The 20,536-nt window shown below is 32.6% G+C and overlaps 2 protein-coding genes and 1 long non-coding RNA gene across 3 annotated transcripts; 1 reads left to right on the forward strand and 2 right to left on the reverse strand.

The window, feature by feature from the left end:
- Positions 1-14: 14 nt before the first annotated feature.
- On the forward strand, positions 15-5,974 carry LOC128191604 (uncharacterized). Its single transcript, XM_052863758.1, has 12 exons — positions 15-451; positions 756-935; positions 1,325-1,462; positions 1,728-1,814; positions 2,098-2,383; positions 3,112-3,394; positions 3,831-4,067; positions 4,173-4,249; positions 4,489-4,593; positions 4,700-4,923; positions 5,029-5,193; positions 5,338-5,974. The coding sequence occupies exons 1-12, from the start codon at positions 252-254 to the stop codon at positions 5,585-5,587; spliced, it is 2,232 nt and encodes a 743-aa protein (XP_052719718.1). The 5' UTR covers positions 15-251; the 3' UTR covers positions 5,588-5,974.
- Positions 5,975-6,044: 70 nt separating this feature from the next.
- LOC128191605 (P2X purinoceptor 7-like) lies at positions 6,045-8,632 on the reverse strand. The gene is made up of 3 exons (XM_052863759.1): positions 8,335-8,632; positions 6,445-6,693; positions 6,045-6,308 (listed from the first exon to the last, which is right to left on the reverse strand). The coding sequence occupies exons 1-3, from the start codon at positions 8,395-8,397 to the stop codon at positions 6,045-6,047; spliced, it is 576 nt and encodes a 191-aa protein (XP_052719719.1). The 5' UTR covers positions 8,398-8,632.
- Positions 8,633-9,437: 805 nt separating this feature from the next.
- LOC128192595 (uncharacterized) lies at positions 9,438-11,602 on the reverse strand. The gene is made up of 3 exons (XR_008244558.1): positions 11,465-11,602; positions 9,893-10,044; positions 9,438-9,482 (listed from the first exon to the last, which is right to left on the reverse strand). It is a non-coding gene; the product is annotated as an uncharacterized LOC128192595 (long non-coding RNA).
- Positions 11,603-20,536: the final 8,934 nt, after the last annotated feature.

The raw sequence follows: 20,536 nt of genomic DNA on the forward strand, positions 1-20,536 counted from the left end.
TTAAAGCAATATGAGCTGTATTTTTGCCACCAATAAAAAATGTTCTTATATGATCACAATCGCCTTTTTCTTGAAGGGAAAAGGGAAATTTTAATGTATAAATATTTTTTTGTGACCGTCGGAATTGTAAGTATGTCCCGAAAAAACATTTTCGGAATTTTTGTCGTCCTGTACAAAAATTGTATATAGCTCCGCCCCATTTATCATGACCTGGCGCATGACCTCAGAAAATCTGAAGTTCTCCGCGCACAATGGAGGGCGGTGAGAAAAAAAGTAGAGGTAGGAGGGCGATTTTAAGCGAATCGGAAAAGAAAAGACGAAGGAAAGATGTTTTATCCAACATAAATAAAACAAGAATATATATCGGCTGTGAAATCGATCGTTGGAATAAACTTCGGGAGACGCTAGAGGGAAAAACACACATGGAAACAGCACGATTTCTTCTGGACCAGTGAGTTTATTTTAAAAAAAAGTATTTAAATTATGTACAAAGAAATCAATGCAATCATACAGTCTTTTTTATTTCAGTATTTTATATAAAACTTTATTTTCAAGGATTACGTAAAATCTGTAGGCATAACCAATGATAAAATTTAAAGTTGCTTTTTAATGGGGCCCCATAAGGGGTAACGTGTTATTGCTTCGACTCCGGCTGTAAAACATTTTCAAGACACGGCAAAATCAAAGTAAATCGTTTTAACCATTTAAAATAAACTCTTTTAAATGTGTACAGAAAAATATATTTTTTTGCTTAGTTATGAATCTACGAAGCCTGTCCGTCCAATTGATCCAAGTGTATCGCCATGTTTTAACACCGTTGGCGGTAATGTTACACCTTTCCGACCTGGACCAATCCAACCATCAAAATTCGACCCTAAACTAACATCAACTCCTGGAACTGATCCCTTGCACACCCTAACAGATGCAGTGAACAAGTAAGTGCACATTACTGTGAAAATCTCTCTCTCTCTCTCTCTCTCTCTCTCTCTCTCTCTCTCTCTCATAAAATGAATAAAATTTACCACTTGTAATATATCTCAAAAATATTTTGCATGTCAGAAGAGGCACATATCTCTGAATGCAATATTAATTTATATTTTCTTTGCCCAATGTTGGAAACATATTTTGAGCAAGCACATATTGTACATGTAGCCAATTATATATATATAACTTTATACTGATGTAAAGCATGCATATATACACACACACACAACTAAAATACAGTGATGAACAACAATGATGTGCGTATTCTAGATGCATGCTTAATTGTTGATGTTATGAATAGTTTTATATGAATAATCAATGATAAATCTTTTCTTCCAAGTGAGTCTTTTGGCTGCATGTCAGGAGTTGAAGAGATGGGAGCATCAGACTCAGAACTTGAACATACTTTAGACATCAATTCGAAGGAGTGTACATCAAAGAAAATCAGTCTTGGAAGTAGTTTTGTGGACCCCTTTTCGTAAGTTAGAATTACTGTTTATTAAAGCTATAATTCAAATACATTATACATGTACATGTATATAGTTAGGGTAATTTTTGTACAAAATCTGCAAGGATTAAAAAAGCAGAATAAGATTTATTTTATTACCAGATTTATCTCAAATGCTTATGTGGAGTTATGTAATCTGTTTTCATGAAAAAAGTTATTTATTTTTGTATTGTTACATAATTTTTAGTCATGTATATTTGTATATTAAACTGATTACGGGTAAACTCATTAATAGAATCACCATTGACATGTCTGAACCTGATGTTCAAGAAGAAGATTCATCAGACGAAGACTATGAACCAAGCATCACAATCAATTTAAAGTAAATCTATAGCACAAAAGCAGTGTGTCATCTTGTCAGTGATTAAGGGTTCTGAAAGTATATCAATGTACAACTACAAAACCAAAAGGAGTTTTACTTACATGCCTAACTGCAATTTATGCTTTGATTTACAAGCAGTGGTGTTATAATATAAGTCAAACATACATCAGTATTAGTTTTATAACTCAGTTTAATTGGTTAATGTTAGTTAAATTTTAAAGTTCTAATTTTCTCTTGATATACATGTAGATGTATCATTGGTGAAGTGTTTAATGTTTTTTAGGGATGAGCTCGAGGATGTCAGTTCAGACAAGGATGAATCCTCAGACAGTGAGGAGGAGTCTGATGAAGAATTCAATCCAGAGTTGTTTAATGTAGGACAAGGCATAAACCATATAACTTCAGCAAATGATGTCAATGATGCCATACAGAATGTTTTTATGGTTTTTGAAGACCAGCTATTATCCCTGGCAAACACTGTGGTGCCCATGACTTGTACCTCAGAGGGTTGTTTATCCAGAGTTGAGCTGTCTACAGAGTGTGTGGGTTCAGCTGTTTACATTCATTGGGTAAGAACAGATGTCTAATGAACAGCTGCATGATCAAGAGAAATGAAATAATTTATTTTAAAAATACACATTAATTTTTTTTTATGCTGTTTTTACTGAGTGTGATCCTATTTTTTCAGACCACCACACTGTGGTTGTCTGAATCCATATCACTCCTCTTAAAAACTGATGACATAGTACACAGTTAAACATCTTTACTTTAGCCCATGGTTTTGTTCAAAAGATAAAGTATAGATTTGTTATTTTTACCTTTTATATGAAGGATATTTAATAATCAAGTTTATCATCTTCACAGTAACTTTATCAAAAATAAGGGTTGGATCTCATATTGGAGTTGCCACTACAACTCTAAATTAAGAAATTTTCAAACTTGGTTGGTTGTAATAAAAAAAATTCTGGGACATCAGTTTTGCAAAGATTTCAAATACCACATGTTGTGTCTGGCATTTCATTTCTGCTGGTAATAATCTGAAATCATTGTAATCACATAGTACATACCTGTAATTAAAGGTACATCAGTTAACATGATCTAATTAGGTTAGTGCATCAAATATTATAGTACTGGTACATTTGTAATGGAATGATCCTGTATGTTGGTGTGCCTGTTTGTGTGTCGGTCACTTTCTTGGCAGGTCATTAGCTTTGAAAGAAAAGATTAAACAAGCTTGAACTTGAAAAAAAGGTTTTACATGGAAATAATTACTTACTAGTTTTTTTTTTAATTTCAGAAATGTATGAATGGTCACAAAATTCATTCATGGTGCTCACAGCCTCTACTGAACAAACGTCTCCATGCAGGAGATCTCCTCTCAGCAGCCAGCATATTACTGTCAGGCAATAATTATCAGAAAATTGCACATTTTGCGAAATTTTTGCGACTGCCATTTCTATGTGCCACTACATTTAGCAAGATACAAAAGACCTATTTAATCCCAGCTGTGGATGAGTATTGGTGTAATCATCAGGAGAATATACTTGCAAACTTTCGAGGAAGGGATATTGCCATTCTTGGTAATTGTGCAAACCATTCAATATGCACCCATACATATATATATGTAATGCAAATCTTTATTATACACCCGCTCCAAAAAAAGTGGGTAAAGTGTTTTACCCAAGTGCATGTGTGTTGTGCTGTCCATCAGTAACAAAAATTTTTGTTGCATTTTTCTCGGTAACAATTCATTGCAGATGCTTGAAATTTTAACCCGCTCTTTGTTTAGGCATGCCATACGTTGGGATCTTTTTTTGTTCCAAGTGGACATCAATTTCGTGTTAAATGTCGACTTAGCTTATTTTGTTTTTTTTTACTTCAGAGCGGGGGTATTACACAGTACTAGTGAGCCTTGGCTCACAGATACCTTGTTTTCATCTATTTTCACCAACTACATGTACGCTAATTAAAAGTTAAGTTCATGTATAACATGGTTGTGTTTTATTTTTTGAATAGGAGACGGACGGATGGATAGTCCTGGCCATAATGCCCAATATTGCACATACACGTTCATGGAAAACAGCACAAAACAGATTCTTTGTGTGATTACAATGGACAAAAGGATGACTGATCGCAAAAGTACTAATCTGGAAAAGGCATGTTTTGTTAAAGGACTACAGTTTCTTCTTCAAAATGACATACAGGTGATAGAGGTTATCACTGATGAGCATTTGCAGATATCTGCCCTTATGAGTAAGTAGATATTTAAAAAGTATCTACATGTATATTAGCGTCCAAAATTTATACTTCAATTAAAAAACAACATGTACATGTATTTTATCTAATTTTACATTGCAGAGAAAGAATATCCTCAAATAAAGCATTCATATGATGTATGGCACGGTACGAAGAATTTGACAAAGAAGTTGGTGGCTGTGAGTGTAGTTAAATCTTAATTTGACCTTGTTAAAAAAAATCATTTGACCTTTGACCTTGAGGATGAAAACATGTAAAATTATATTTATGGTTAAGCTGTATGTTCTAAATTTTATTTTATATTATTTATGACCAGTGTGCATTTACCAATCAATTGCCATATACAATTGCATACACACGTTTTAAGCATTTCACAAAATATGTATAAGTATGTAAAACTAAATGTAATATTTTACAGGCAGGACAGGAAAGAGGGAACAGACTCCTACTGCCTTGGATTAAAGACATTGTCAACCATTTTTGGTACTCTTCAAAGAAAGCTGAAACATACGAGGAATTTATTGTAGGTTTTTTTTTAATGAAACAAAAGTAACCCAAACAAAGTTTTTGAGAGAACATTGATGACTGATTTCTTTGTTTACTAGTATTTCTATATATCTTTATACTAGGGAATTTGGTTTGGCATTCTTCATCACATTGTTGACGAACATCAGTGGGTGTTACCCTATTCAACTAGTGGTGTAAATGGCTGTGAGCATGATGATTTGGAGGAACACGAGTATAGAGAGTCTAAGGAATACATTCAGAAGGGTAGTCTTACCCACGAAACATTGAGGAGCATTATCATGGACAAGAGATTACTCAACAAGATTCCTTATTTTTTAAATTTTCGGTATGCTGTTTCATACTGTATTTCTGCACAATTCAAATAACCAGTACCGTGATTAAATTTTACATGTACATGCATATTGATGATAATTTTACATGTACTCTATAGAAGCACAGCGGAACTGGAAACATTTCAAAGTTTAATCCTTATGTACACCTCTAAGAGAGAGTCACACAAACCGCCAGCATATAGGGTTAGGAACAGACTGGCAGCTTTGGATTACAACATTCACATTGACAGACCAGTCTTGCTGAACAAAAATGGAGAAATTAGGTAATATATTTGAAGAAAGGGGATTGCCTGTTTTAGTTTTCTTGAAGTTTACAAGTACATGATACTTTTAGGTCACAATGGTTACATATATTTTTTACATGCATGAATTAAGACCCATTTTCAATGTTTATTTACTTTAATTAGAAGGCAGAGGATTTATAGCAAAAGGACTTCAGTGTGGTACTATTACCCTGTGAAAGAAGGAAAGGGATACCCCCATATACCCCAGCTTATGGTGGAAATTGTGAGGAAAAGATTGTTGGATCATATTGGGATGAACAGGGTTGTACCCCTCGAGCCTGATGATCCCCGATGGCTGTCAAGTACATTAGCACCTATTCCACCACCACCAACTGAAAAAATTGCCACAGAGCTGAAGTCAAGATTTCAGTAACAGATCTGTGCATTAAAATTGGAAACACTGATGATCGATTTGCAGAATAAATTAACTTCTGTGTAGTTTAAAATTCAGTGAAGTACATTCCTTTTTCAAATTGAAATGCAGCTGGATTTTTTTTTTCATTTGTGACACAGTACAATATGTAAGTGCAATATCATATTTCCTGTATTTAATTTGCTAAATATAAATGTGTGTCTGTGTGTATACCTAAGTTTTTTAAATATATGATAATAGTTGGATATAGATAATGCATTGCTTGTAGTCTTTTATGATTTTGGAGTAATGGAACATTCATTCATCAAATCTTCTAATGACAAACTGATATACTGGTATGCAAAGTTTGTGTGGTGTACATGTATTTGTGTATTCTTATAATAATGAATTGCAAAATTTTGTTAGTATATATTCATCTTCTTTAATTCAGGTACAAATAATGATTATTTTGTTCATTTTAAGCCAAACGTCCATCTTTAAAGCCTGTGTATTGTCCAAAGCTGTCCGGGAATTTGTCTCTTATTTGCCACACACAGCAGCTGGGCACAACACGCCTATTACCTGCACCTAACCTACCATAGTGCCACAAGATAAACTGGCGGTAGGCTGTGTGGCGATACCCCCTGTTGACATCCTGGTCCCTTGGTACTGCCAGAACATCTTCCCTGTATCTCTGGGCAATTGATAGAACTGCCTCATCTAGGACCAACATGCTAAAGTCCTAAAATCATTGTTACATTATTTACAATATTTGAACAATCAACAAATCTTTTCATGCACGAAGAAGGTGTAGATGTAATCTCATGAATATTTAGCCATTGCATATAGTATTATGGAGACATTTAATCTATTCTTACTGGCAATAATGAAAAACAGTTCTCCGGGATTTGTTGACAGCATACCCTCTCTATGTCAGAGGGCATCTGTCTACAATTTCCACACGTGCACCAAGATGGTGCATCACCTGGTGGAGGATGGTACCCGCCATGCGCTGACATTTGCTCCGACGATTCTTCTAAAATATCAAATATCAACGAGGGATCCCTATCACAGAGCTTCGCAATGAGTTGACGACAACTCTCACCTGTTAACTTGCTAACTGTTTCCTAAATTCAAATAAAACTAACTAATTAATGATAGTCAATAGCATAACTTCTTAATAAGGCCTAAAAAAAGTATTGAGTGTTTAGGGTAACCCGACCTAATCTAAAAAAATGCCCCGATCCTAATATATTTAGATGTTTCTTTTTATTTGATTGTGATTTTCATATCATTTCCATTAAAACCCATTTTATGCTCACAGAGACGAAGTCAGGAGCTTATGCTATACCCTCGGTTCGGTGTCCCGACCCTGTTTTTGTTGCAGGTCCTGAATCAATAAGTTACTTCTTGTCCTGTCTTCATCAAACTTGCATGGATGATGCATCTCCACCTACTTGTGGACTTGAAAGACTTGGATGCTGAATTTGGGCCATGAATTGCAGATGCTAAAGGAGGTTGAGGTTTTTGAGCAGGTTAAAGTTTTTGGTGCAGTTGCCCTTTGATTGCAATTTTTAAGTAACTAGTGGTCCTAACTTCACCAAACTTATATGGATGATGCGTCTTATGATACTGATGCACTAGACAGGCTTGAATGCTGAATCTGAGCCATAGGTATTTGGCACAGGTCACATGTTTTATAGATAATAGCTTGCATAGTGATTTAACTATGATATAGATGAATTGCAGAGGAAGCTTTAGATGCAGAGCTTCATCGCCATTATCAAGGATGCTAAAAAAAATCTACCTCACTCAAACCTGCTTGATAGATATGTTTGTTGTTAAATGATACAACACCATTCTTGTGATATAGTACTATATGATACTGTACACTATTATTTTATATGATACCATATCATATCATATATTATATCGTAAAAAGTTATGTGATACATAATATAATATTGTATCAATTATGTGTACATTATGATGTGATAATGAATCAGAATATTGTTATGTATAGTATGGAATATTATGATACAATATTGTGTAATATAATATTGTACATACTATTTTATCACATACTATTGGTTTATATATTATTGCAATATATAATATCATATGATACAAAATTGTATAATATATAATATCTTATCATATGATACAATATTGTATAATATATTGGCTTATATAATATAATATCAGATGTTTGTGTATTGTGATGTATTATGTGATATGATATTGTATCATATTGTATCTTATATTACTGTATGAAATGAACATATGATCATCATACAATTTTTTTTCCACATACAATATAGTAATATGATATTGTGTCAAAACAGTAGCCATGTATATCCAAGATCATCAACTATGATTTTCATATGATAAAGTTCGTCTCGTAAAGGTGATGCCTTGTCTCGGTGAGCTTTGTAATCTGTGATTACCTATGTTTAATATTCAAAATAGGATTTTATATCTGTATCCCAACCTACCTAACCTAAATTTTTCATCAGTGTTACCCTAATTACACAAATTTTTTTTTGGCCTAACTGATTAAAGTGACAAAGCATAAGAGTTATAACTACTTGTTAATACACACCAAAATATTTTTTCTCAGTTTATGTTCAAGAAAACTGACAAGGGAACCAAATTTGGATTTGTGAATGTGTAAAATGAAGAAACACTGTTCAAACTGGGTGTATGTAAAAATCAAAATACTTTGACTTGGAGACAGTTAATTTTAAGACAGTTATTTTATGTCACACCTGTAGTTTCTGCTTTCGGTCATTTATAACATCCTGGATGTCTCGAACTCTCTTGCTCCTCATGCGTTTACCTCCTCTGCCCCGGCCTCGTTTTCTTGACCCAGCAGCTTTTAGTTTTTTCTATTGGTAAGCCAATTTCAGAATTTTGTAAAGGATTTATTTGCATTACACCAAACTAACAATATTACTGCTACTGCTGTATACGTTTAAACACATAATAATAATAAAAATTGCGTGCACATACGCTGGCAAAACTGTAGTGTATACAAATTACATGTAAAGTGTAGGCCCATAGTGAAATACAAGCTATATATATATGCATGTAACCTAGTTATTAATTTGTCTTTATAGCTGTGCATGTTAAATATAAAAATTCTTTAACAATGTGAAGTCCGATCCAAGTAATAACGTAAAATATTCAGTACTGTACAGAAGGCTTAATATAGATATGTCTATCACAGATCTAGAAGACCCGTAAAATTACATTAATTAAATCTGATTTTTTGAAGACAGGCAGCGGAAAAAATATTTTAGAAAATTTCATCGATATAGAGATTCTAATTAATCCATTTTTTTAGATTTCTTTACGAGTCAATAAAAATTAACTGAGTTTGCATTTTACGCATTAACCCTTGGGGGGCCTCTTTTCGTTACACAGTGAGTCAAAGCTTAAAGTTTTCGTTATCAATCGTAAACCAAGGAATTATCGATCTATATATTCACAAATATTAGCTTGAAACATCGTAGCTAATAACAAAAATTAACTTTCAGTAAGATTTGAGTTAAAATTCATTCAAAATTAGGTTGCAATCGAAAGTATTGTGTATACCTCAGCATCCATATTTGATGGTTGACCTCAGTTGACCCGAATGATTGACGTCCAAAAAATGGCGAATCTGTTGCACGTCGTGATTAAAAAACACGCTGTTGCAAGTTTAACTCGGGTAGGGGATTGTTCTTAAGCCGTTTTATGTAGAGTGTAGAGTTAAACAATTATAAAATGGAACATATAGATTTATTTTTTTTGTACCAAGATGCAGCTCATATTGCTTTAAATTCAAAACATCATACATTGAAGACAGAATGAAAACAAACTCACTTACCACATATATGAAGCAGGCTTGATCAAAGGCACTTTCTTTTTCTTTCTGGAAATATAAAACATTCGAATACTATGTCTAATTTATGGCATTCATATTTCAATCAGTGGCGTCGGAAGCAAATTCAAAGGGGGGGGGGGGTGCTAGACTTATCAAAATCCAAAATCTAGACAAGCAAAACGAAGGTCTTTGGTTAGGGTTGCGTAAAACTTTGCATGCAAAAAAAGATTGTTTTGCCATTATAGATATAGTATTGGATAGGTTGATATTGGGAGAACGCATTGGTGAATTAAAACATTGACTATAATTGACATTATATGATCGACTGACTCTCTCCATAGACCAAATTTGTTCATAGTAAGCCAGTATAGATATGGTGTATGGAGCTTAAAACACACAAAGAACGTGATAAAAAGTTAAAAAGTAGACAAACTTTCATCAAGGTTTGATATACTGACCAAACCAACGATGTAAACCACGTGGACATCCAGCTGGACGTGCACGGCGTGGGAGGCGTTGATCCGGGGTCTGACAGACGGATCATACACGGCGGAGGACAAAAGACTTCTCTTAAGATCCGCCTCTGTCAGGGACAAAATGGGGCGGATCCCTGTAGATACACAAGGTGCGTTCAGAGTTGTACCGTTGGTAAAATTAGATCTACCGCTGGCAGCATTTGGTTGCAATCGGTGAACTATGATGGTCATTGGTCACCAAGTGCTGCCATTTGTAGCAATTTCTATAGGTAGAACTATTAACGATTTTTGGTCAAATTCAAGCAAATGGTAGTCTTTGGTTACCTTTGGTTACCAACTGTAACCATCTGAACATATAAAGCATTGGTAAAAATTATCCTCTAGTAAATTTATTGCAGTAACTGTATTTCCCCAAAACAGTTACCAAAATCTTTGTTTAAAGATTTATTCTACAAAAAAAATTGAGGTCAAAATACAAAAAGTTTTCAATTTTAGTCCTAATATATTACATAGACATCATTGAATACTACAATATGACTATCAATCTATCATTTATGCAATGATCGTAAAATTGTAAAAGAACTGGGTACATGTACATTTTCAGTCATATTTTGACCTATTTTAAGTGATTTTTAAAAATATCACAAATAATGGAAATTTAGCATTTACTCACACAATGATAACAAAAAAAATCACAGGCTATAAATAGTTACCTAGTTAGACTTTTACAATGGTAATTGTGTTATCATTAAAATGCATAATACCGTATTTTTTTAAAACTTAGCAGATGACTCAATTTTAAAATAGTTTATTGAATAGAAAACAGACGCCACTATGAAATTTACATTTTAACTTTGTTGTATATAAAACATAAAATATTTCGTTATGGGTGACGACGGCGGACACATACATGTACTGTATACAAACACGTTTTAAAAATTGTATATATTTGTATTTTTATAAGATTTGAACAACTTTGAATTTTAGGGCATATATTGAAAGAAGCTGAACCTTTTTCTTTACAATCACATTTAACACGAGCAAAAATCATAAATCAAATATATTGGTGACAGCAGGGCCTGGGTACGTAGACCGAATCTAGAAGCCCTCAGTTGTCTTTGATTGTATTCAAGATATCCATGCAACGAGATATTTACATATTTTATAAAAACGATTCATTATTTACAAAAGTTTCTATAGATTTATAGCCCGCCATATTGAATTAGCATATAATGACGTCATCTTCCAAACTTGCCTAAGCTCTAGGTTGCTGGTAGATTTGGTGACCTCATTTGAAATTGAAACTACAACAGTGGTCAACATCGGTAACCAATTGCTACCATTCGGAACCATTTGTAGACATTGGTGACCGAACTTGCCGTTGGTAACAATCTGCCCACGGTAAACTCTAAGTATGATCTTTTTTAAAAAAGTTCTTTGTAAAAAAAAAATATGAAACTTTCTAAACAAAACTGCAAAGAATTACTACTTTCAAGCTACTAGACATAGATAAATAGTTATGAAATGTTTCACAAAAAAGAGAAAAGTACTCACCGATTAAAAAAAGAAACCAGAAAGTTGTCATTATACTACACGCTAATTCTATGGTACATTTTCGTTATACGATGTTCTTTGTAGAAATACTGATATATTTACAAAGCGTAAATACTATTCATTAGTTTCCATTAAAACCATAAGTGCCATCAGAAACCATCAAATAATTCACCTTCATTGTTTAAAAAAAATCTGCTATCGGCTATCTGCGGTCATGCTGTCAAGGAAAGGACGATGATCAATAAACTGCATTAACAGTTTTTTTTGTCCTATCAAGGATCATTCAACACAGAATGAACTTAAAAGTATCTAGCAATTTTATAACTTGGTTTAAGTATTTTTGCAGAATGTACCACGAAATAAGAAAAATAACAAACTCAATTTTTGCGGTTACAATACATGTATTTTGATTCCCTCTAGTTCTTATGGAAATTGATTGCAATTCATGGCTCTACAGAAACCAACAGGACTGAAATCTACATGGTCCAGTTTAAACCAGTTTACAAATCCGTCGAAACCTTTAGAAACCCAAGAAAACTCACAGACTGCACGAAGTAAGACTCAAATTCCTACATATGTAAGACGACTTGGCTATTTCTTAGATCAAACGAACTGATGAACATTAACAAAATATACTCTTTAGGATATATATTTTCAAGGTATATGAAAAACAAAATGTTGTTCAATTGAGTATGCAGAATCTATACCAACTGAAAATTCCATGGGTAATCAAAATATAATAATATACTAGACACGATCTCGTTGCGAGCAACGAGGAGGTCTTCCGTGCGATTTTTTGAAGGTTATATGACCTTGACTTTGATATTTGACCCTTTATCTCCTTATTGGGGCAACAAAAAAAAAATTGATGGTTGAATTTTATTAGGAACATCATTCTCAGCATTTTATTCTATATTGATTTTCAAAATAATGTTTTTTAAAATATTTGTTCTGTTTGAGGTATGTTATCAAAGTTTGGTACTTCTGGTCCCTTAAAACCCATTAAAACCCCTTAATACGGAACACATGATAAAATAATTATAATATGTTGTTAAATAAATGTGAGATGAACATTTTTGCTTCCTAAACATATAACAAAACATTTTTCAGTAAAGTGCTATGGAAGAAAGACTTTAGAGCCCTTTTGGCCCCTAAATTGAAGGGCCAGCCCCTTTTTCTTGGCATCATACGAAAGTTCTTTTGATATTAAACATATTTTGTTCAACAAGTGTTTAGAAATTCTTTGCCGTTTTTGAGTTATCTGGGATATGACGTTTAAGGGGCCAACCCCTTATCTCCTTATTGGGGCCAGATAACGAAAATTTTATGATTGAATATTGTTTAAAACATCATTCTAAACATCTTTTATTCTATATTGCTTTTCAAAATATTTGTCCTTTTTGAGATATATTCGATCGAAGTTTTGGACTTTTGGTCCCTTAAAACCCCTAATTTCGTAACGCATAATAAAAAATTTATAATGTATAGTTTGATTAGTAAAAGATGAACATTTTTGCTTCTTAAACATATGACAAAATATTTCTCAGTAAAGTGCTATGGGAGAAAGACTTTAGAGCCCTTTTGGCCCCTTATTTAAGGGACCAGCCCCTTTTTCTTGTTATCAAACGGAAGATCCTGTAAATATAAATTTTATTTGCTCTATATGTTATGGTAAAATATTTTCAGGAAAGGAGATAAAGAACGAAAATCATTAAAAATTACGTCGTTTTTTTAAACTCGATTTTCGGGTCCAGGCGAGCTTCGACGCCTTTGAAGCCAGACAACCACAAATGCCTTTAAACACATCTACAATCTTTTGTATACAATCCCTGAAAATTGAAATTCAATATCTTTTTTCGTTTAGGAGGAGATAGCAGGACAAAATGACCCTCTAAAAATCACTAAAACGTCAATATCTCCCGAACGGAAATGACGTCATTAAAATAAAGAATTATATGTAAGGTTTTTATCAATATCTACAAGATCTGCAATTTTCACGAAAATCGGTCAAGTCGTTTTCAAAAAATCGCTTGTACAAAAAAGCGTAAGAAAAAAAAAAAATAAAAGGGAAAAAGACAATAAGGTCTTCCGTTGGAAACGGAAGACCTTAATTACAATTAGAAATTCTGTACTTTCATCAAAATCTAGTTATCTCCCTTTCTCACTCTTTAAACAGTGTTAGGGTTGTAAGGCGTACAGTTATGCTCTTATGTGTATAGAAGATCATGGAAGGTAAGGATTATGCAGGGAAGAAAATGCAGTTGTATTTGAAATTAAACAATTTAGAATCTACCCTTTCTAAGAATGTTTGCATAGTAATTGTAGCATTGTAGTTCTTGAGAAGAAGATTTTTAAACATTTTCGCCATATATTTCTTTGTAAAACTTTGAACCCCTCTTGGGGCCCCAAGTATTAGTTCTGTGTTTACAATTTCAACAATTTAGAATTTACATTATTTGAGGATGATTGCATAGTAATCTAAGAATTGTAGCGTTGTAGTTCTTCAGAAGAAGATTTTTAAACATTATTCCTATATATTTCCTAGTACCATATTTAAATTTTGAATCTCTCTTGGGGCCCCAGCATTGATGCAGGGGTCATGATTTTAAAATTTAGAATCTACATTATAAATTCGGGGGTCACGATTTTATTAATTTAAAATCTTATACATGTATACAAGCTTTGGTGTAAATATTGGCATTTCTGGTGCAATGGTTCCTGAGAAGAAGATTTTTAAAGACATGAACCCTATTTTCACCGTTTTGCAATTATCTCCCCTTTAAAAAGCTAGAGTTGTGTCCTTATTTAACAACCTAGAAACCTGTTTCCACAATAATGCTTTGTACCAAGTTTGGTCAAATTGGAATCAGTGGTTTTAGAAAAGAAGTAAAAAATGTGAAAAGTTTACAAAAGAGCAGACAGACAGACGACAGGTGATCGGAAAAGCTAACTTGAACCTTCGGTTCAGGTGAGCTAAAATGCATAACACGCTAGCATGGTTCAAATAATGCACTACAATATTTAGAGACAAATGATTCAATATTTGAAGCATGATCTTTAAGTAATAAATCACCATTTATTTAGAACCTTAAAGTATTAAATGCACAGCTTGATTTTTACTCATAGTGACTATGACATGCCAAATTCACAAAATTGAGCTAATCAATATAGTTTCACAATCGATAAGCTAGGTTTCACGGTTGTAAACTATAGTTTATGGACAGAAAACTATAGTTAACGACGATAATCTATATTTCACATCCGTTAAACCATAGTTAACGCGATCATCTATGTTTCAGAGGTGTTAAACTAATACTGAAAACAACATTTTGCGATTGCAAAACATAGTTAACGAATGCAAATTATAGTTTACATATGTGAATCTATATTTATCAGCAAAATCTATTGTTAACATTATTTGCAGACAGATAAACTTAGATTATCATTCGTAAACTAGAGTTTACAACTGTTAAATATGGTTTTGCAGATAAAAACTATAGTAAACGAATTGCTACTTATAGTAAATGAATAGTTAATTATAGTTTACGAACCGTAAACTATAGTTAACAATAAACTATTGTTAACGATAGTTTAGTGTCCGTAAACAATAGTTAACAGTCGGTAAACCTAGTTTATTATCTGTAAAACTTTATTTAACGCCGTTAATCTATAGTTCACATCTGTGAACCATAGTTAAAGCGATCATCTATGTTTCAGAAGTGTAAAACTATAATTAACACTGAAAACAACCATTTGCAATTGCAAAACTAATTTATCCGATAAATTTATAGTTTCACGATTGTGAAACTATGATTAACAACTCTTAAATATAGTTAACGAATGTAAATTATAGCTTACAGATGTGAAAACAGAGAAAACATGCATACATTTATATTATCTCCATTAAAAAAATAGAGTAAATATTATCAGCAAAATCTATTGTTAATGTTATTTGCAGACAGATAAACTTAGATTATCATTCGTTAACTAGAGTTTACGACAGTTAAATATAGTTTTATAGATGAAAACTATAGTTAACGAATCGTTAACTATAGTTTGCGGTTCATAAACTATAGTAACCATTCGATAAACCTAATTTATCAAATGTGAAATCATTTTTTTTTCTCATTTTGTGATTTGGCGTGCCATTAGTGACCGTCCAATATTTTCTTGTAAACCTCGAGTCATTTTAATTTTCAAAGGTGGTTTAAATGGTGTTGTTCAAGAGAAAGATTTATGAACTGTCAACACAACAGAAAAATGTTTTTAACGCTCATTAAAGAATTGACAATTTTTCAGAAATATGCTTCTTTTAATTGCAGCATTTGCGCAATTTTACGCGATATAACTTCCATGTTGATAATTTTTTTCCCTTAAGAAGGATGACATAATTATTCAAATGACTCAGTGTGTAGCAGAAGAAGATGTGTGAATAAGGCGGGTGAAAACCATTATTAGGACAGAAAAGATTCTGTAAATATCAACAAACCTGATCATTCTTTCAAAATAAGTTCGCTCCAAACGAGGTTTATTTAACACTACAGCGATCGATTTGTAATCCTAAATACATGTATACGTAGTTCCAATACATATGGAGCATGTATTGATTAAATTTGAACTAGTGTATGCGTAATAAAATCATCAATTAGTGCCACTTTGTAGAATTTTAGTGTATCTTATTTCATAAAGTGGGTCTGTGCTCCATATTTTTGTCATAGTCTAATTAATGTTTAATGGAATACAAACTAATTTCAATCAACAAATATTTAAGGTGGTGACCCACTTTACATTATATACATCGTTTTGCATCCCAGCAATTTAACTTTTTAAAGGAAAATATTCAGATAATAGTCCTTATAAGTCAGTAAACTCGTGGCCAAAGTCGGAGCTAGCTATTTTTCAATAGGAAAAGAAAGACATATATCCTTTACAAGTTCAACAGAGAAAACATGCATACATTTATATTATCTCCATTAAAAAAATAGAGTAAATTTATTTCCCATGATAATCCAGAAGTAGCAGCAGAGACATAAATAACATGTTATAAATAAATTTTATTTATGTCTCTGGTAGCAGGCACACAATGGCAGGAGGCAGAAGATTTATCCCCCCTTCTCTGATTTTAATTAAACGCTAATCTTTTATGACAGTACAACAATGGTATTGGAAAAAAACTGATACATTAATTAAGATATACATGTATCAGATTATTAGATAATCTAATGAATTGGGGCTTGAATTCTGACAGTTTCTTTTGAATTTAGGTTCACAAACGTTGATTAGCGAAGTGGGACGTTTAAACACCGCGCCAAAATCACCTCAAGCCTCTATATGATGCAGACCATCACTGCTGTATAGGCGCATATAGGAAGTAGCAAGTGAAAGACACGGAAAAGTTAAAAACATCGTAAAAAGGTAATGTCAGTAAATCTGCAAGAAATTTATGGATAAAGTGGTGATCTAAAGTTTATTTATAAAACCTGTAACCATAATATAATCTTTAAATGCTCTCTAATTTGAATTCTTTACAAAACATGGTTTTGTGTAAACAACTTCGTCACAAGCAGCATAACTTTGCCGCGCCTTGGGGCGGGATTTACAAAGTGAAATAATTTACTCTATTTCTATTACGGTGGTATGGGACACCTTTCTATATTAATGTGGATTAAATAATTGAAATACTTTCACTGCTTTAAAATGTTCAAATTTTACAATATTTAACCAAAAATAACTTTTAAAACTATTTGAAGAGATAAAAATTGTAAAAGTCCCAGCGGGATTCGAACTCATGACTTACAGATTTGTAATCAACCCTCTAAACCACTGCACTACGCTGTTAGGTAGCAATTTTGGGAAAGAAACTACTTACCTATATAAATATACTTCATGCTATTGTTTATTTCGATAAACAACCCGTCACAACATGGAAGTGTCCCATACCACCTTAAACAATATACTTATCTTTTAAAACTTCAAGAGAGTATATATTGGTGTTCGAATGATAAAAAATACCAATAATAAATAAAGCGGACGTACAAGTGCAACGGAATGCAAATATGGCACAGCCCACCTTTTTATTCTCTTTACTGGATAGGCATATAGGTCTATAGCCTCACATACTTTTCCTTGCAAACCCCCTTGTTTCGATTCTTGGATACATCTCAGAAATGCCCAAGGTTTACTTAGAATTCTATGTTCATAAACTGTACATACCTGGTACGTAGTAAGAAATTGGTATGATTTAATCTGTATGAAAACAATGTTAACCAATATGACTTATTTTGGAAAAGAACTTGTTATAGCTACTGCATAATTTTAGGCGTGTATATTAATCCTGTTGATGTTGATACAATGCAGTTTAGAGAAATAGTACTTTGCGAGAATTGATCCAACGCCATTGTACATCATAACTATTACATGTTTGTTTTGTTGTTACATTTTTTCCTCAATTCAACTTTTTTTTACAAATAAATGTTAATTGTCTTAAAGGTTATAAAAAGAATATTGAAATCAAAAGATTGTTCCAACAAAGTGTTTTTATGTTTGTAAAAGTTTGATGGTTATCAAATTTACAAGCTTCTATAGGAGTATATAATCAAAATAAAAGAGTTTAACACTGTTTAGGAATAGCACAATAGTAAAAAACAATGTCTCTGGTAAAAATATTGATTGATTGACAGGAATGGGTAGATGTTTTAATGTTAATGAATGTTGTGTATTGAAGCATTAGATTTTTAAATATTATTTTAAATGGGTAAAGGCTAGTAGAAAATGTTTGAATTTGTTTTGATAGCTCTGTTGTATGTTGATGGATGTTGTCGAGTAAATAGAGGGAACAAGAGTATAAGGAAACTGTCATTAGTACGTAGAGAGGTAAACCAATGTCATTGCATGATTTTGCTTTTGTGTTTTTTTGTGTTGCATAAATTTTCATTTATAAGTAAAATGATCCATGATTCAAACCTAACTTTGTTCAATGAGAAGACTAAATGGACTGGGCTGGTCGTATCTGTCTGTTGTAAGGACACTTCTTTGTCTCTGTTTGTCTCCTAACTTTGTGCAATTAATCAGGGTATATAATTATTACAGCTAAGATTTTGCATTCAATGAATTTCTTAACGTTTTGATTTTACGACATTACGGAAATCTTTATTCTATTATTAGTAGTTTCGTCATGCACGAGTGACTTGGCGCGTAGTATAAATAGTTTTTCATGCGTGATTTTGGTCATTGCGACGTTCGTTACAAGGTTGTAAGGAGTTGATAGTAGCCCTCCCTGCCCGCCCTGTACACTGTATTGCACAATTTACATGCTTGTTTATATGGTATGCAATTATTTTATATATACGTTTGTGTCTAATTGTTATTAAATGCGATCTTGTAACAAACGCACCTAACCTATTTCATTTAGTTGTTGTTTTTTGAATTAGACAAGAAAAGATTTATTTTCGGAGGAGTGAAACGAAGGAGAAAATAATTTAAAATGTTTGTCATACATGTGTGACTTTAAACAATGTGTGACATTGTAATGAAAATGACATTTTGAATTTTGACATAGCATGTAATAAGTACAGGGTATGTTAGGTATATATGCTAGTGTTCTATTGAGATTTCCTTTGGTGGGAAGTTGCATCATCGTCTCCTTGATGAAATCTCTGTTAATTCCTCTCTTCATGTACTATAACAATACTACCGGCATTTATTGAGTTGTTTATCCTGTTGTTTATAGGTAGGGTTAACTTTAAGTAAGTGGGTATTTACAGAGTAAATGTCATCCACAGTGGGGGGGGGGGGGGGGTTCTTTGAGCCTACAATATCACATCAAAATTTGACTTTTACATTAATAAAGATGCAAGTATAGTAATTGATAAATGATTGCCATAGCATATTATCATATATCTGTAGTGTAGGTAGATCTAACTGTATATGTATTAAAATTATGACCATTTCATTATATACTATAGCAATTTCAAATGTGAACATAAATAAATTCTGCAGAAGGATGATTTAAGATTAGGTAAATGTGCAGACCAAATAACACATTAGCCTTGACATGTTTCTTGATAACATGCATTCCAACACGGTTTTGTTTACTGCAAAAGACCCATTAGAGTTTTATGGTTCTGTGCAAAAAAGAAACATATTTTCAAATTTCTGGCTAAAATTTCAGCAGCTGTAATTTCATTATCTAATTGCAAGGTCATCATGAGTTGAACAAGTGCCTAAATCTTGCATGTAAAGTATTTTTATTATTAATTAAGCGATTAGATTATTAATTAATTAACAACTCTAATTATTTAAAAGTCCTTACATCATATTGTGATCAATGTTATAATTAGATTTATATACATGTACGTTATTAAATTCAAAATTCCTGATATTTGGCAAAGTCCTACGCTCAATTTTAAAATTCGGCTGTAAAATCAATGAGTTATTACAGAATTAAATAGACGCAAACACAGAGTCAGGTAAATGCGTTTTATGTTGGGATTGAACTTTAAAGAACAGCTTTACAGCTACCTGTACCTGCTTTAATAATCCATCAATTTTGTTTTTTGGTAACATTGATAAAGAATTTCTATTTTGAGAACCTATTCTTGACATCCACCAAAGCATAGGTTGACCTAAACAAGCATGCTCTGTAAGTCATAAATGGAATTTTAACATTTAAATCATTGTTATATTCTGTGGGTGATTTAATTAGGCAGATGAGTCTATAGTATGTTGTGTCTTCAAACTATTGATATGACTATCCCCCTGGTGGGCCCCATTGACTCACCTGCATTGTGACCCATATCCTGTATGTGGACAGTAAACAACATCATTTCAGTGGGTTCACAGAGAAAAAAATTGCTCAACTCTGTGGAAGAATTTTGCTATTAAGATAACTACTTTGGAATTGTTTTCATTTGATGTTCTGCTCTCATCTTATAATGTAAGTATATTTGAAGGTTTTCTCTATAGGTTTTTGTTTGATTTTTCTCTATTTTAAGGAAATTTCCTGTTTTTATTTGAAAAATTTGGAAGTCACTTCAAGTGTAACTTATAATTTTTGTAAAGTCAAATATTTGT

This window comes from Crassostrea angulata, chromosome 7 (assembly GCF_025612915.1).
Source record: "Crassostrea angulata isolate pt1a10 chromosome 7, ASM2561291v2, whole genome shotgun sequence".
Lineage (NCBI taxonomy): Eukaryota > Metazoa > Mollusca > Bivalvia > Ostreida > Ostreidae > Magallana > Magallana angulata.

What these genes read in the sequence shown, in the direction of transcription:
- LOC128191604 (XM_052863758.1), top strand. Translation starts at nt 252, where the DNA reads ATGGAGGGCGGTGAGAAAAAAAGTAGAGGTAGGAGGGCGATTTTAAGC. An exon ending in TGACAAAGAAGTTGGTGGCT is followed by an intron (nt 4,250 to 4,488) that starts GTGAGTGTAGTT and finishes AATATTTTACAG; the next exon opens with GCAGGACAGGAAAGAGGGAA. An exon ending in CCTTATTTTTTAAATTTTCG is followed by an intron (nt 4,924 to 5,028) that starts GTATGCTGTTTC and finishes TGTACTCTATAG; the next exon opens with AAGCACAGCGGAACTGGAAA.
- LOC128191605 (XM_052863759.1), bottom strand. Translation starts at nt 8,397, where the DNA reads ATGAGGAGCAAGAGAGTTCGAGACATCCAGGATGTTATAAATGACCGA. An exon ending in ACCGAAAGCAGAAACTACAG is followed by an intron (nt 6,694 to 8,334) that starts GTGTGACATAAA and finishes ATTTGAATTTAG; the next exon opens with GAAACAGTTAGCAAGTTAAC. An exon ending in ACTGTTTTTCATTATTGCCA is followed by an intron (nt 6,309 to 6,444) that starts GTAAGAATAGAT and finishes CAATGATTTTAG; the next exon opens with GACTTTAGCATGTTGGTCCT.